Below are 18,174 nucleotides of genomic sequence, written 5' to 3'. Positions count from 1 at the left end.
ATATTTGTGTATATATATGGAAAAAGGGAAATCAAAAGGAAGAAAGAGGGTGCGGTTGTTTTGTAGTGGGCGCAAAGACAAAAGTACCCCTCACGTGGGAGGCACGTGGGGGGTTTAACGGATGGGGGTTAATGGTCAAATAGTCAAAGGACGAAAGGTGATTGTTATTATCCAAATAAGGACGGTCCTTGAGGTTTTGCATTCTCAGGGACGAAAGGTGATTGTTTCAATAAACTACAGGGACGATTTGTGTCCTTAACTCTATAAGTTTTAAATAAAGTAACACATATGAAAATTTCTACCAAACATTATCACTCCAAAAAGTTATGTATAATACTAATTTCAGAGCAAGTAAAAAAGTACATAATTTTGGGTTTTATGACAAAATCAAAATCAAAAAGTACAAAATAAAGAACACTTCAAACACTTGAACATATGTAAAATCTCTCAAATCCTGAAATCATCATCAAATCATTTATGAAAAGCACACCATTTAATATTCTAGATTGAACTTTTTAATTAATTGGGTCTCCTGCAATTCTTCCTAATCTCTCCACTTGATCCAGTTAAGGGCTTATTATCACCCATCTTAATCATGGCAGCAGCAAAATCAGAGCTAAACAGACGCGGGTTGCTGCTATATTGTCTAACAGTAGAATCCGCTGAGCCACCGTTGAAGAGCTGTTGATCAGAGTGAAGCAACCCTTTTTGGTTGATTAAGTTCTTGTAATAGTCGTTGTTAAAGGAGGTTGGAGATTGGATATCGAGTGGTGCCAAGTTGTCGTCTCCTGAGCCAGTTGCTCTTGGGCAGTTGCTTCTCCTTGAGGTAGCGAATGAAGCGTCTAAATTGTTGGTTTCGTTGTAAATTCGGGCTCGGAAACTTGTGCACCTTGCTAGCCCAATTGTGTGTGATCCTGTTTTCAAAACCAATGATAATGTGTGAAAATTTGTTATAGTTAGTGTGAGATGGTGTATGCTTTCACCGGTCATGAGTTTTATGTAACATGCGCTACAGATACCAAAATGGTACATTGGACCCGAGGGTTCCCGCCCACTTACCATTTATATTTTTGTCACATTAATTGATATCATCTATGACTATGTGTCTATGTAATGTTGTAATTAATCAGTTGATTTTGTAAGTCATATATGAAAGATGGAAACAAGATTGACCTGAGAGAGCCACCATGTCTTTAGCGGAAAGACCAACCGCGCTAAAGGAAGAGATAAGTGCATTTAGATTTGATGTAGGTGGAGGAATACTGTTGTTGGCTGCAGCCTGGCTCGCGGTCCTTGAGTCGCGTCTTCCCAATTTCACATTCCAACTTGGTCCTCCAAGCTTCAAATAATTTCAAACCAATTCAACACACTAATTAGTAGTATATCTTATACAATTCAAGGATTTTAGCCCATTTATGAAAGTTAATATATGTAGCTAATGAAGAGGGCTGAAAACAATTTGTATGTATGGAGTTTTCGGTTATGTATATAAAAGGTCGAGTACTTACGATTTGGACAGAGTCTCTAGCACTAATAGCTAGAATATCAGCACACGAGACCACACCGGGGCATGCTCTTTCAACAGCCGACTTTATATTGTCCACGACTTCAAACCCACGGGCCGATCTAAAGTTAGGAGCTGCCCTCTTTTCACCGGTGAATGAGGATGTATCATCGAGAAGAATTGAACCATCACATCCCTGAAAGTCATATCAAATTTTATTTTTTTTAATGTTTGAAGTAGTAAAATATGTCTCGACAAATTTGTAAATAGACCAATGGGCTGATTGCTACATCTTGATGGCCTTGTGGCCCGTTAGGTTTGACTTCTTTTGTCAAATGGAACTAGTATATTATTATAGGGAAAAAAATAGTGATAACTCACATGCAACATAATGAATGATGGTATTCTAGAAATTAAACTAGGCTATCAACTTGTTTTTGATCCATTCTCAATGGGAAGTTATATTCGTACCATTTATTTTTGTTGATGTATAATAATTGTGAATTACTGACTTATACAGTCAGCTGTACAATTTGTACACTGTAGTACATTGATCAAAAATAATTGTACAAATATCACTTCCCATTCTCTATATTATATATGAAACACTATACATGTGCTTCATTTAAACTTAAGATTATAACTTTTAAGAAAGTACTTGCCAAATAAGAAAACTAAATTAACCAAACTATATAGATGTCGAAATAGTGTTGATAATCACCAATTAAGCACAAATCGATCGACAAGATCTTACACTAATTGAAGTTAACTGAGGAAGAATTAGGGAATACGAAGCTTTACATTAACAAAGCAGTCGTGGAAATGCAAGCGAAGGAGAGAAGCACCCATTCGGGTTTCTCTTGAAATAGCCGATTGAACAGCTGACCTCACAACTTGAAGAACATTTGGACAAGATTTAGAGTAAAAATTAGTTGAAAGTTGAGCTGAAGAAACTCCTATAAACAACAAAATAAGCAAAGATTTCACAATAATAGTAGAAGAGAAAGCCATTCTTAAATATTAAGTATTGATATAGCTAAAATGCGTTGAAATGTTGTGAGATAGCATGAATGAGTGGTGCAAGTTTATATAGACAGATATATGCATGGAAAGAAAAGGGCAGGTTACCTAATCCATGACCAGATTGCATGGCGAATCAACGTTGTTGAATAGTAAAAGTAAATGTAAATGGAATAAACGTTCAAAAAAAATGGTAATGGAATATTAAACTAGAGGGGCGTGATGTAAAATATCAGAAAGTGCAAGGGTTAATTGTTTAACAAAAAGATGGTGGGAAACCACACATGACAATGTATTCTGTAACTTTTTTATTCGTGTCCGTCGTTTGTTGTTCTAGTTAAATTAAACATTAAAAATATGTTTTGTGGGGAGGTTGGTATATACAATTTTTCAAACATAAAGTCCCCACATGAAGATTTTGAAAGTAACACGTTATAGTACTTGCCTACCTGGTAAAATCATTTGGACCACAATTGTCTAATCACATATATAATTAATCATTGCTGGTTACGTAGGTGTATCTCCATATTTTATCTGTCTTAAAAGTAAAAATTATGTGACTAATCAAATACATAATCATTGCTACTTACCACTTACGTGTTCACATATATTTTTTATTCGTTGTAAAAGTTAAAGATTGATAATGTTATGAGGGGTTAAAGATAGTGAATTTACAGCTTAGCGCTCGATTTTACAACTAAAATTCTAAAATGAAAGAAAGACAAATCACTCGACTACACTCTTATGGAAAAAAAAATTAAGTAAGATTTGAACATTTGACTGTCGTTCTTATGCTACATTTTTTTTACTACCACTTCTATAATACCTTATAAAGCAAAAGATTCTTTTTTCGTCATTAAACATTCAGCATTTGAAATACCATATTTTCCCTTCAAATTATAGTTACTCATATTAAATGAGTATTGTTATACCAGAAATATCCCAATAAGTTTGCCTTTTACTTTGTAAGGAAATATCATACTATAATATTCTATTTTCACGAGTCCCTTTTTTCATTAACTATACTATCATTTTACGTAAATTACTTTTGTATTAATAACCACACCATTAACGCCGCCATCACCCGTCTCCGTCCTACCGCCACATTGCGCGAGTACCCTCTTGTTTATGTTGATACGTGTTATTTGTTGACAGTAATTCGTCAAATGGGCGATAAAATAAAATAAAAGCTTCATCCCTAGATTTTTTATTTTCTGTAGGGTTAAATTCTTTCTTTTATTTGACCCAGGATATATTAAGTATAAAATAAAATATATTAAAATTTTATTGCCTGATTATAAGTCATTAATTAGTCGTGGTCGGTCTTCACCACCTTAAACTAATACGTTGGATCCACCAATGTCTATTGAGATACTAAGTTAAAGATTGAATTCAGGGATGGGGATTGTGGTTAAACTTACGGGTATTTAGAATTGTGTTTAAAAGAGATAATCCAATTAGAGAAGTCATTATTTGCGTTTGTATAAAGAGAAAATACAGTTTTGAAAAAGCAAGTATAGACATGTTTTTTCAAAACACAATTTTAAAAACGTAAATCTTTTTTACAATCGCAGTGACAAACACCCCCTTAATAAACACAATTATAAGACGGCTGCAGCCTTTCCTTTCTAGTTATTTTTTTTCTTATTACTAGAAGTTTTAAAATTAAAATTTTGACTTATCTAATTTAAATATTTTAAACAATAATTAATACGTGTCCGTAATGCACTAATTAGCAAATTCCTTTTAGAAATTATCCACCGTTTGATAGGATTCTAGTAAAAACACAACGGGAAAAACTCAAAGATTTGTAATGTTAAAATTGGACCTAACAATTTTATAACCTGGCGTCATCCAACATATACAATTCGGTACAAGTCTAAGCAGGGACGGCTCCACAATGGGGGCAGTGTGGGCAACTGCCCCCATTCCAATTTTGGTACAATATAATTTTTTAAAGGTATATTTATAGTTTTATTCCTAAATAATACTCGTAACAATAAACAGAAAATACATTATACATACAAATGTCACCATCGTTGTCATAAGCCTCTTCTTTGGAAGTATGTTACTTATGTTGGGAGCATTAGTTTTGAGATAACATCTTCTATTGGTAAAGTAAAAATCTTCAGTTATTTTATTTTTTAACGAAGTTGAAAAAGAGAAGTTGAAGAAAGTATTTTATTTGTTTGGGTAATTGTATCAAAATTTATCACATGCTCTAAAATTACAAAGAATAATGTTCAAGTTAAAGATAGATGTTCTTATAACTGGCACCCAGACGAAATTATTTTAAGGGTCCATTTTTTCTAAATTCTCCGTTGAGAGTTAATTTTTGTTTAAAAATTTTTTTCCCCTCAAAGATAACTCTAATAAATATAATAAGAGACTTTTAAATTTGCCCCCTCATAAAAAAAATTCTGCCTCCGTCTCTGAGTCTTAAGTAATTGTGGAATGCCGAATATGTAAATCACCCGTGTGGAACATATGAAGTTATCATTCAAAATGTGCAATCAAGAAAATAGAAAAAGAAAGGAAAAAAACGATGTAATAGTGGAATGCTTAAAAATCACACATACTGACTAAAAACAAATAAAATATGATTTCGAAGACTTTTTGAATTAAAAAACTAACTTTTGACATATCATTGCCTCATTGGATATACCTTTAAAGTAGACCTTATGCAAGGTTCTTGTTTAATGTTCTAATTCATCTAGTGATCAAATGAAGAAAAATATGCATATGAGCTAGATAAAAAATAATTGAAATTTAATTAAGTGTTTTTGCTTTTGAAAAATGAAAAGCAATACGAATGCACCTGTAGTGATTTAATGTCTCCACGTCATGCGATTTGACTATTAAAGCGTGTGACATGTTTTCAATAGTCTATTCATTCGTATCAATATACACATCACAACACCACCAGGTCAACGGTCAACCCCACCAGGGTATTAGCGGCGACGTCGCCGCTAATAGTGGGACCCCCGACACATACCGACCAGCTTGCAGACTAACGTGACCGTCGACGTGGCAGTGCCACGTCATCACCATTTGCGGCGACGTCGCCGCTAATGGTAATGACGTGGCACTGCCACGTCGACGGTCACGTAAGCTGGTCGGTATGTGTACATCGGGAATTTAAGTATCGGGAATGGTTTTTTGTATTTGTTTCAGTAAAATGAACATTTGTTTCAATAATATAAACACTTGTTTCAATAATATAAACACTTGTTTCAATAAGATCAACAGATAGTGCATAGGAATTATCGTTGCAACAATTTGAGACTATATATATATGGAATGTCTAATTATCTATCGTATACTTATACTTGACAACCAATATTCATGTAATAATAAGTCATGGTTTTCATACTGAATCTTTGTCTATTTCGGAAAAAAATTTGGATACATAGGAATCATCATTTTCATTACATATTTGTAGTTGTTGTTATTGTGTATCTTTTCCTTTTCAATCTTATTGTTTATATATATATATATGTATTATGAATATAGATATAGATATTATATGTATGTGTAAATATATATACATATATATATATATATATATTATGGACATCATTAATAGTTAATGAGGTTGATGTTGATTTGAATTGTTTCAGATGGATAGTTTAGAGGATATTTGGGCAGACCCAGAAAACGTACGTATTGAAGTGCCGGATAATGTGTTTGAGCAACCTGTTGCAGACGGTGAATATGAATGCGAACCTGGGGACTTTGAAACTGATGAGGTGTTCAGGTACTTGTAGACGCCTGGAAAACCCGCAAGTTTTTCCTTTAACTCCTTCTCATTTGACTTAAACTCATCAAAAGTCCGAGACTGATATACTTTTTTCCACCAAACGTTAAGCCTGTCAATGTTAACATCTTTCTTCATACGCAATGCCGGTTCGCAGTGCTTGATTATGTTTTGCCATATATGGTACCTACACAGTAGATGTTTCGAATCCGGCATAACAACCTTCAAAGCTCTCATCAGGGCCAGCTCCCTGTCAGTAAGAACGACACGAACGGCAAAGCTATCATCAAGGGTGGACCGAAGACATCGTAAAACCCATTGATAATTTGCCTCCCGCTCGTTTACGATAAACGCATACGCTAAACTGAAGGTCTTCCCCGTTGAAGTCACGCCGACGATCTCAACTAGCGGCATGTTGTAGATGTTAGTTTTGTAAGTGGAGTCTATTTCAATAACCCAGGGAAATGCGCGCCATAGGGTCATTGATGTTGGATGAATGAAAAATAGGTTCTCCAAGCGTTCATTTTTGTTATTTGTGGTGAACTGGTAAAAGTACCTTTTCTCTTGCAACAATGAAAACATAACCTGCGATTAATGACCAAGATAGAGTAAATAAGTCAATTCCAACTACGTAGTACAATAAAATATTTAATGTTTGTACCTGCATTGGAGTGCGCCCTGCTTGCCCCGACCTTCTTCTCGCTTTTAGGAAGTTCGTAATGTCTCCTTTGCGAGTCAAGTTTCCTGGAAATTCAAGTTTGAGGTTTACCAGGATCTGATGTGGGTACAAACCGCGATCCGATTGGGTTCCCACAAATTCCTTTTCTTCATCCGTCATCCGTCTGGCGTATGCATTCCCTTGCAGATTAGTAGTTGGATCATGATTGTGTCTCCAATCCTGGACACTTAACCTCCAACCACCATCACGCCCAGAGCGGCGACTTGTGCTATATGGCATGTGGGGTAGGGAAGTGTTGTATGTAAAAAAGGTAAAAATGGGTGGATTTAGGAGAAGTCGACAAGGGGGGTGGTGTTCAGGGCGACTTTGGCTGACTTTGAAGCACAAAGGGGCGAGCTGTGGAGGTCGGGCAAAACACAAGTCGGGCAAAGAGGGTGGTGTGAGGAGCGACTTATGGTGACTTGAGGCGAGAATCGGCCAAAGTTGGCACCACTCTTTTGAGTCTAACAGATGAACATGGACCTTCCCTTTCAAAATATAGGTGGATTCGTGAGAATATCAAAGTGGTAGTAGTAGTATTAAGAAATTGAGTTGGTAAGGAGTCTTAAGAGTTTGAAAAAAACAAAAATGTAGGTTGCTAGTTTGTTAATTGGTGATGCACAATAGTTGACATGATTGATTTGTATAATATTAGAATTAATGATCGTCAAGTGTCCATCTATCTAATGGGGAATGATTTATATGAAATAATAGACATGAAATTGAGGACATATGAGAACAGATACAAGTATGTAGGTACGTTAAGGACGTTTTATCAACGAAGTTTCGGAACAGTAGGTGCGGGTGTGCCTACCTAATAGTGCTGAATTAAGTTAGAGATCATTATTATCATTAAGTAGACAACATTATATGCCAAGAGAGATCGAGACTTAACTGAATATTTAATATAAGTCGATAGACTTAACTGAATATTTAATATGAGTAAAAAAAAAATAAAAATGTATCGAGTAAAATAAAAGGCTAGAGATTTGGAGACAAATTGAGTTGAATGGTAAATAGCGAATGAAATAGAAATAAAACTTTAATAAAACTTTATACTAAAATGAATGAGAAGATAAATTGTGAACTTGTTTTTGAACTAAGATACATGTTAACAACAGTTGAGTTGACAAAAGGATATCTACAATAGCAGTTAGATTCACGGATGATTAAAAGTAGATCATTGTATAAGAATCATCCATGAGAATGTCAAGTGAAATGATTCAAAGAGAGTAAGGCATAAGAGATTTAGAAGGACAACGTGTGGAACTTTTGGATTTAGACATTGGAAGTTTATATTGAAGGCTATTTATGTTAACTTTAAAAACATGGAAGTATGTTAGAAAGCAAATGTGACAATACTCAGAAGACTTATCAAAATAAATAAAATGACTAATTAAAAAAAAATTTAACATTAGATTAAATATATAAGATCGAGATAATAAATTATTATCGAAGTATAATAAGCAAATAAAAATTTAGGAGGTAAAGAGTTGATAAGTAAAAATTTAACATCTTCAAGATTAACTAATGTGGTCTTATTTTTTGTTGTTCAAAAAGAAGCCATAACGAAACTATAATGGAAAACAAACTAAATTAAAAGAGATAATAATAACAATAATGAACTAATGTGGTCTTATTTTTTGTTGTTCAAGAAGAAACCATAACGAAACTATAATGGAAATCAAACTAAATTAAAAGAAATAATAATGACAATAATATAAGAATTAAATGTTAAATAATAATAATAATGATTTGATATGAACAAAATATATAAATAAAAAAAACCCTTTGGGTAGTCAATCGTATGATTTTTTTATTTTATTTTTTGGCCGTAGGTTTGTTTTTGGGAAGGAAAAAGATTTGTTTTTTATTTTTTAATACAATAAGAATATAAATAAAAATTTTAATTAAAAAGATATTTATATAATTATTAAAACAGTAACAATCCGACCGATTTTAGAGCCTCTAAAAACTCAAACCTATATTATAAAATTGCCACGTAGGATTTTATCCTATATGACATCTCCCTGTTTTTTTAAACAATATTTATCTTATTTTATATAAAATTTATTAAAATTAATAAGCAAATTATAAAAGAATAATATAAATATACGATTTCATTATCTTCTAATTAGTAAAGAAATCTCGACATCTAAATCTTTAAATCTCCTCTATTTTATTAAAGATTTGCTCTTATTTATTCATAAATATTTATCTATATATGTATTTAAAGTTTTTTTTACATATATTAATTAAAAAATACAATCAAATTTTATAATTACCAAACAAGCTTACTTTTTATTTTTTGTTTTTGATTTTTAATTTTTGATATTCATATGTTCTTTACTAAATGATCGATGTATTCTTTTGTTTTAGAATCCTTTGATTACAACCATTAATTCAAAATTGTGATTATATATGACATCTTTCTTCAACCAAATTGTTGTTTCTCTTATTATGTAAGTGCTTATCTTTATTTTATTTCTTTCCATGTATTTAGAAAAGGAAGTGCGATAGAATGTAACTAACTATGCTTGAGTTAAAAACAAGATATTAAACAAGATATTAAAGTACAATAATAATTAAAAAGAATTGCAATTAAAAATGTTTGTATCAAATTTATAGTATAGATTTTTTAACAACTGCGCATCGCGCGAGAAACAAACCTAGTTAAAAAATAAAAGATTAATTAGGATGGAGAATTAGGTTTAAGGAGGGATATTAGGGTGCCAAGTGTAACCTCAATCTCCACTTTTAGTTAGTATAAATACATAAATAAATAAATTAAATTAAATAATAGTTAAACACATAATTTAATAATAATAATTTTAGATTGAAACATGGGATGTGTGCGATGGGAATGGCAGTAATAAACTAGTAATACCAAAAGCTTGAGTTGGGGAGAACGCTAAATTTCCAAAAAGTTGTAGGGCTGGTTGAACTTTAATTACCTCTTGCAAAATAAAGATTGTGTATACGAGGATGAGTGTAAGACCTTATTCCATAGTGTAAGATATAAATACAAAAGATCATAGCAAAGATCACAAGGACGTAATCTAAAATCAATTAGGGGGAACTATAACGTTTAAAAATAATAATTATAATAATTATAATGATAAAATAAAAATTCCTAAGATAATATATAAAGTCTTGTAAGCTGAATATAGTCACAATGGTGAAATAGTCAAGTTTGTGTAACTTTGGAGATGAACTAAAACCGTACAAACACAAATATAGCGTATACTGGCTTATTCAGGTTAAACTTGGTTGCTTAATCACCTGCTTAACCGACTATATATATATTAAAGGGATAACTGCAGAAAAATAGAAAGCATTTTTCGACCAATTCACGAAAATAATAGTGACCTTTAAAAGTTTTACTTTTTAGAAATAAACTTTCATTTATTCACGAAAATAGTAACATTTGACACGTGTACACGTGTACGTGATGACATGGACATTTTTCGATTAGGTGGCATTTTTTAATTTCTATTTTCTGGAATTTCGTGAATTGGTCACTTTTCTATTTTCTGGAGTTTCGTGAATTGGTCACTGCTATGTAATTTTTATCAGTCGCGTTATTTCTCCCAAAAAATGACATGACTCTTTTCGGTTTTAGCAAAGTATTTCTTCTCATCATTTTCTCCTGAAGCTAAATTTTGATTTTATAAATTTCCGTTGAGTCTCTTCCTACTTCAAGCATTGAAAAGGTGAAAAGCTATGTATGAAAATCTTAAAAAAGACATAGATCTAGCTCTACTTCGTCTATCCCGGGATTAAAAATCTCTGAAATTAGATGCCAAAACATCGTCGTTTTAGCCGGAGGGAGATCCTGAGGATGTTCAAGGTGAGACGAGAGTTCCATAGGCCGGAATTGGACCGTTTAAGAATAGTTCATCGACAAATGACATAGATCCAGATAGCGTAGGTTCAGAGGTTAGCTCGAACTCGAACAGACCGCCGACGACTTCTAAAATTAGTTGAAGAAATCGAGAAGAAACCACCTCCACCTCCAACACCGCTGTCGTCGGTGTTGGAGTAATCCGACAATAAATGAGTTTATTACTAGAAAGTAAACCTTTTAAAGGTCACTTCTATTTTCGTAAATTGGTTGAAATGTCCTTTCTATTTTCTGTAGTTATAACGTATGCCACTCATCAAAAAATGTCACATAATCAAAAAATGTCCATGTCATCATGTACACGTGTCAAATGTTACTATTTTCGGGAATAAATGAAAGTTCATATCTAAAAAGTAAAACTTTTAAAGGTCACTGCTATTTTCGTGAATTGGTCGAAATGTGCTTTTTATTTTTTGCAGTTATCGTTATATTAAAATGTAAACTTCGGCTTAAAACTTTGTGTACTAGCTAAGTAACCCAGTTTCAACCCGAGATTTTTAATAAAAGTTTAATAAATAATGTTTATAAAATAATAACTAAATTTTTTTTTTATGTTTTATGGAATTTTAGTATGAATAATAATGAATTAACGCAATAATAATAATTAAACACTATAAATTAAATACTAAATTTACGATAATCTTATATGACTTATTAATATATTTTAGTTATATATAGTTAAATTTATTTCCATTAAACTTAAGAAACAATATAATATATTTAGTTATCTATTTAATGAGATATATCTTTCTTAAATTAATTATAATATATAATGTTTAAGGTTAAATAAAATTATAGAAAGTAAAAAAAGAAATAACAAATATGATGTCATAAATTTTTAAAAGCACTTGTAGGAAGGTACATGAACTTGACACATAGGAAAAAGTTTCTATAAACAATTCTCTTTTATAAGAGATTTCTTTAAAAAAAAGGTGAAGAAAGGGACCCTGCCCCCGGTATCCCTTCGCTTGGATACCCATTATACCACCCTGTAAGGCTTTGGGTGCCGGTGAAACACCTGCTCCACTTAATTCCCATAAGATATGGACATCTCCAAGGATCGAACCATCGTCATTTAAGATTTCCCCTGTGAGCCCTAAGCATCATGGGTGACGGGTACCACTGGGCTATTGCCACATTGGTTTAGTGTATTTCTTTATAAGTTTTCCTTACAATAAAAGATAACTAAATTTCTTAATCAAAATAAATCTAAGTAATTTCTCTAAAGTGTAAAGAAATTAGATGGTTGCATGTGTTGATAAGGGTGTTCACGGTCCTAGAACCGGACCAAACCGAGCATTTTGAGGATTAAACCGAAAACTGAACAGGCAAAAATGTGGAACCGAGGACCGGACCGGTGGCTTCGGTCCGGTTCATGCTCGGGTCTATACTCCGTTTACGGGTTGAAAGGTTGGACCGAGGACCGAGTTTTGGGCCCTAACCTTTGGGTCATGCTTGTTTAATTTGAGAGTTTCATTTATATTTTTACTAAGTGACTAATAATCCATACCTTCTAAACCTACATGATGCATAATGACATACACTACATCAGTGGTGCCATCATTTTGATACAAAATGCAGGTCCATGCTAATTAATTAGTAAATTATGTATATTACGGTTATATTTGCTAAAAAATAGGAAAAATAGATGTGTATGCGTGTATATCTTAGATTTGTATGCTAATTAAGGCTAAATAAAAGGAATATATCTATATAAAAGGAAGTTGGAATCAAGCGTATACTTTAATTTGTAACATTATAGACGGTCCGGTCCTGAACATGGGTTTTGTCGGTTTAAACATGGACCGGACCGAGACCCGACATGCTTAATTTCATAGGACCGTGGACCGGACCGGGATCCTCTGTTCAGTTTGGTTTCGGACCAAATTCATTCCGGTTTTGGTTTTTTTGGTTTGGACCGCAATATGAACATCCCTATATGTTGATGCAAATTGGAAAGAAGAAAGAAGAAACGGACTAATGAATTAATGTTTCCTAGTCTTAATTGGATTATTAAAGGTATATTCATTATTTATCTTAAATGTTAGGTTGATATTATTATAATATTATCCTTATCATGATGATTAATAGTGGAAAACTGGAAATAACGAATGATGCAAGTATTAAAACTAAGAAAATGGGTTTCTTTGTTAATAATAGGTTCTTATTATGATATTATGGTCGAACTGTTTCAATGAACTTTTACTAAATAAGTTGCTTTGCTAATTTTGATGAATTAATTAAGGAGACAATATTGATTGGTCTCTTAATAGACAACTATGTTGATTATGAGAAAAAGAAAAAAAGGATCCCGGTGATGATATATAGAATGAGTTTGATTAATGAATGGTGATACTGATATAATTTAAGTCATATCATTAAAAATTATTTGATAAGTGTTTGGCTAAGATTGATAAAAGGAGATGGTAATAGTTAATATCATTTCTAATAATGAGATGAAAATTATACTCAATTAATGTATACTGCTATAGGTAATAACGAGGTTATCATAAGGTGGCTAGAAAGAATAACCGAAGGCAAGGTGAGTTCTATTTTACAAATATAATTGTAACGTGTCGGGACACAATAATAAAATGATAAGTGTCATGGGCACACGAGTGTAATCAGTGGCGGGGCCACATATAATAAAAAGTATTAATACATGAAGTGATGGGGCCACAAGAAGCGCTAAGAGCACGCAAAATTACCGGGGTACATGAAGTGGCAAGGACACATAAAGTATCGGGGACACTTAAAGTGCTGAGAACACGTGAAACGATTATGCCTGTAGATTACAACTCAATAAGCATTATCTTATTTTTTTATTGGTTAATATTTTGTAGGCAAGAAAACAAGCAATGGAAAGGCCTAAGGGAAATGAAGCGAAGTTTATGGAAAACTGAAAAAGAAGTATTTTGTATGAAACTAACCTATGGTAATCTTTCTTTTAAATCAAACTCTGGATGCCCATATAAAATATTTTGTTTAGGTTGTTAAATGAAAATCATTACAAAATGTTAAAATGAAAATATTTTGAAATGCTAAGTCTTTGTTTAATACGTCAGTAAATGTTTTTGGAAAGTTTTAAATGGAATAAGATTTGAAAATATATATAAAAAAATAAATAAATAAAAAGGGGGTGTTACAACTAAAGTTAAAACAAAAGGGTAAACTGGATCAATATTTATATGGGGTTAATTTTCATATTTTTTTTTTTAGTTTTCGTATTGAATAAGTTATGATATTTGATTAGTATATTTTGAGACTATCCGTCCATTAAACGGGTCTGAACACTAGTTTTTAATATATAACACATGATAAAAAAAAATAATATATATTTTAAAATATTTTCTGCTATAATCTATAATTTTAATCTTAATCTTAATCTAATATTAAATTTAATCTATATTAAAAGGCAACTGACCTAACATTAATTGACCAATCACAACTCTTAATTTCTCCAATTTAATCAAATTAACACATGTCATAATATAATTTACACTTTTTTGTTTTACATTATCAGTTCACACTTTAAACGTTTTTCTTAAAATATTAATTTTATTGAAATAAAGTAAATAAAATATAAAACTAATGTTTATTCCAAGTATTCAACTAATTAAATGATATCTTATAAAAAAAAAGCCAATTTTGCTCACAATTAGTCTTCATACAACTATAACTATAACTTATTTAAGTTATTTTTAATTATAACTTATCAAATTATCATTAATTATATAATGAAAAAAATAATATATTTTACTGATAACAACTATATAATCCAAAACATTCATGAAAAACAAATACAACAACAAGAACTACAAGAAGTTTCCATAATTGTATTGTTAAAAAAACAGTTACAACAACAAGTTTGACATGATATTTATCGACGAACAACTTAAATGCTTTCGTCAATGTTTCATTATTATATTCTGTTACTTTAATTTTCATTACATTATTTAAATTTGAATTACCGGTTGTTATAAAATTCATGCGTGACTTTTAATGTATGATGTACAAGTTTTTAAACATGTAATAAGGTTGTGTTTATAAACATGGCTCGAGCTCGACTCGAAAATATATATACAATACAATTTATGCTATTGAAAACTCGAAAAGCTTGAAAATATATATACAATTTAAACTATCGAATATATATATAATATACAAAATATATAGAAAGTTCGATTGTTATTCGAGCCAAGCTATGTAAAGCTCGAGCTCAACTCAATAATAGCTCGGGTACGAGCGCGAACTCGATAATAGCTCGACTCAATCTTGAGTTACTCGAAAAAACTCGACTCAATGGCAGCTCTACTTATGTATGCACTTTGACCATTTGAAGAAATGATATAGCCATCTTTAGGTTTGACAATTTGAAGAAATAAAACATAATTTGGATTTTGTTTTTTCTATTTTATAAATTTAGAATATAAATAATGTAATTGTGAACACTTGTAATTTTTATAATGTTTAAAACTTTTATTTTGAAATCTAAAAAATAATCTCTAACAAGAGTGCAAATTCCTTTGGAGTTTTAGAATATAACTACGTACACGGTGCACAATATTAAAAGTCTACAACTTTACTAAGTTAATATCCAAATAAGTTCTTATGTCAACAAAAATAAAATTAAAAAAATTGAAAACTTTGATACGAATCTTAATCTTAATATATACTATAAGACAGTTGAACTAATGACTTATTAACCAATCAAATCGCTCAATTTCATCCAATTGATTCTCGTTTATGTCATTATTTAGATTAATTACAAATTAAAAACACTAATAATCATAATCCAAATATATTATTATATTAGTATTTATATTAATTTGTCAAAAAGTCTCATTAATTTATACTTTTTTGTTTTCTATCAATAATTTACACTTTTCAGCCCTGAATACTTAATTTATATTTACTTTTAGCCATCAACTTAAGAGAACTTTTTAAAATTTACAATCTTGTAATTAATTACAATTTGGGCATACATAAACTACATATATTTGAATGTAAAATATAAGATCACAAGTATGTTTATATTTTAATTATTAATTATCTTTCATAATAATATCACATTATGAGTATAACTAGTTTCAAAATATTTTATAATAGAGAAATTACTTGTGGAATGACTACGATAAACAATTATATCAATATGTCTCAGCTACAACTTGCAAAATGTAACACTCAAAACGTATATCTTCAAAAAGTTTTTATGACTTAAATGTATGAAGATCTAATATTGATAATATCGTAAACCCCGTGTCCAGTGTTTGACACGGGTTTAAAATCTAGTAATCCCTAAATATATAAACATTTAATATTAATTACAATATAAATTTCGAGTTATAACTGAATAATTAAATAATAAGTATATATATGATTTTTTTAAATATATATATATATATATAGTTAGAGAGAGAGAGAAAAGTGAGTGTGTGGTTATCATGTACCTAAGTTGGTATAGAACCACTCACATACTAGTTTTTTAATATTTTAAATAAATAATGGACCCTATGTATTTTATGGATTAAAAAAATAAAATATGAGAGGCTCTATACCTAAGCTAGGTATATAACAACCAGATACTCTCAACCCTCTATATATTGACTAGATCAATCATTATTATCTTTAGGGCGAGAAGTTAGATCAATCATTATTATCTTTAGGGCGAGAAGTACATTACCAGTTCTTCCCACTTCTCCCCACCATTTTTCCACCTACACTGAATACGTTACTACTCATCTACACTCCTGCCCCACCTTTATTAGGACAAAAGAAACAAAAAAAGACAAAAAACTAAAGAAGAAAAGAAGAGTGGCTTGTAAGGAATAGGAACCCGGACACCACCTTAGCGAATTTCATCCTCATCTATTAGGTATCTATAAAGGAAAGTGTTCGCGCATTGCGGTGATGAGATAATAGGGATGACAGGTCATAGGAGGTGATAAGTTATAGAGTGTGATAACCTTACTCTTACGGACTCCGTCCTCGCATTTTAAAATTCGTCGAAAGTATATCGAATGACATCTCTAATGAAAGAACATGAAATTTTAAGAACACCCATACAATTTTTATAAAAGATTTTGAATGAATTAGATGAATAAAATGATTTATAAAAGAGAGAAAAAAAAATGAGTGGTTGAGATTTGAGGAGAGGGAAGAAAATGAGTGGTTGAGATTTAAGAGTATTATATGTATATTAGCTAAGGATGTTTAAATTAGAGAATAAAGAAGAGGGGTACTTTAAGTATTTCAAATCATTATTTGAGATTTGTAAAAAGGGCAAAATGCTTTATAAGATAGTATAGATATGGCGGATATTCAACCCGGTGATGACTGGTACCGTTTTGATTTTTGGGGTACAATGTCCACCGTTCCTTATTAAGGTTGTATATGAGATTAAGTCAAAATCTTTTTTGTCAAGGTAAGATATCGAAACCTCCTATGAAAAAGTCAAGGTAAATCAACATATTTTTTAACAACATAGTGAGTGAAAAATAAAACAATACATTAATGTTTAAAATATCTGACTAAGTGCGACTATAATAGTAAAAGCCAAATTAAACTAATCCAGATAAGTCAAATGTAGGAAATAGGGGACGACTTGGACGTAATCAACTCCTTTATCAAAGTAAATTAATAAGATCCAAATGAAATCGACATTCAAACTGCTTTTCCGGCTCCACTTTTCTTGTTTTCTAGATGCTCGGATTATGCATTTGTGTCATTCGTTGGCTTGATATTTGACTGCTTCAACGAGACATCGATCAAGCAAGCTTTTTTAGCTTAACTCTCGAGAAGGCGATTTGTAGACATCCGCTGTCAAAATACGTATGTCTCTATATCGTGAAAGGATTTATGATTTCATGAGAAGCGTTTTAGCTTTGATATATAGGTTTGCTCTAAACATATCACTGAAGGATGGGGATTTTTTTATGTTAAAAAACAATGGGCCTGGTTTATTATGTTAGTATTAATTACTTTCATGCCCTCACAAAATCACAAATTTATAGGTAAATTGTTTTTTAACAAATCCACATCCATAAATACTTTAAAACATTCAACTTGCTAACACTTATTGTGGGATACCCACACATTCGTGTAGTCTAGGAGCATGAACATGATAGTTTACTGTTTTAAAAAAACATGACGTTAGGGGAAAAAAATTTAATAGAACGAGAATTAATCATATAGACATATAGTTTGTTTGAAAAGGACTGCGTAATATTGTTATTGTTGATACAGGAGTGAAAAATTTCATGGGTTTGGTA

General features: G+C 31.3%; 1 protein-coding gene across 1 annotated transcript; it reads right to left on the bottom strand.

Annotated features, from left to right (window-relative positions):
- Window positions 1–311: 311 nt before the first annotated feature.
- Window positions 312–2,546, bottom strand: LOC122609718 (peroxidase P7). The gene is made up of 4 exons (XM_043782670.1): window positions 2,306–2,546; window positions 1,509–1,700; window positions 1,174–1,339; window positions 312–914 (listed from the first exon to the last, which is right to left on the bottom strand). The coding sequence occupies exons 1-4, from the start codon at window positions 2,513–2,515 to the stop codon at window positions 520–522; spliced, it is 963 nt and encodes a 320-aa protein (XP_043638605.1). The 5' UTR covers window positions 2,516–2,546; the 3' UTR covers window positions 312–519.
- Between the last annotated feature and the right edge of the window lie 15,628 nt (window positions 2,547–18,174).

The sequence above is a fragment of the Erigeron canadensis genome, chromosome 1 (genome assembly GCF_010389155.1).
Source record: "Erigeron canadensis isolate Cc75 chromosome 1, C_canadensis_v1, whole genome shotgun sequence".
In the NCBI taxonomy this organism is placed as follows: Eukaryota; Viridiplantae; Streptophyta; class Magnoliopsida; order Asterales; family Asteraceae; genus Erigeron; species Erigeron canadensis.
The sequence above is the reverse complement of the archived record's forward strand: the minus strand, read 5'-3'. Positions and strand labels throughout refer to the sequence as shown.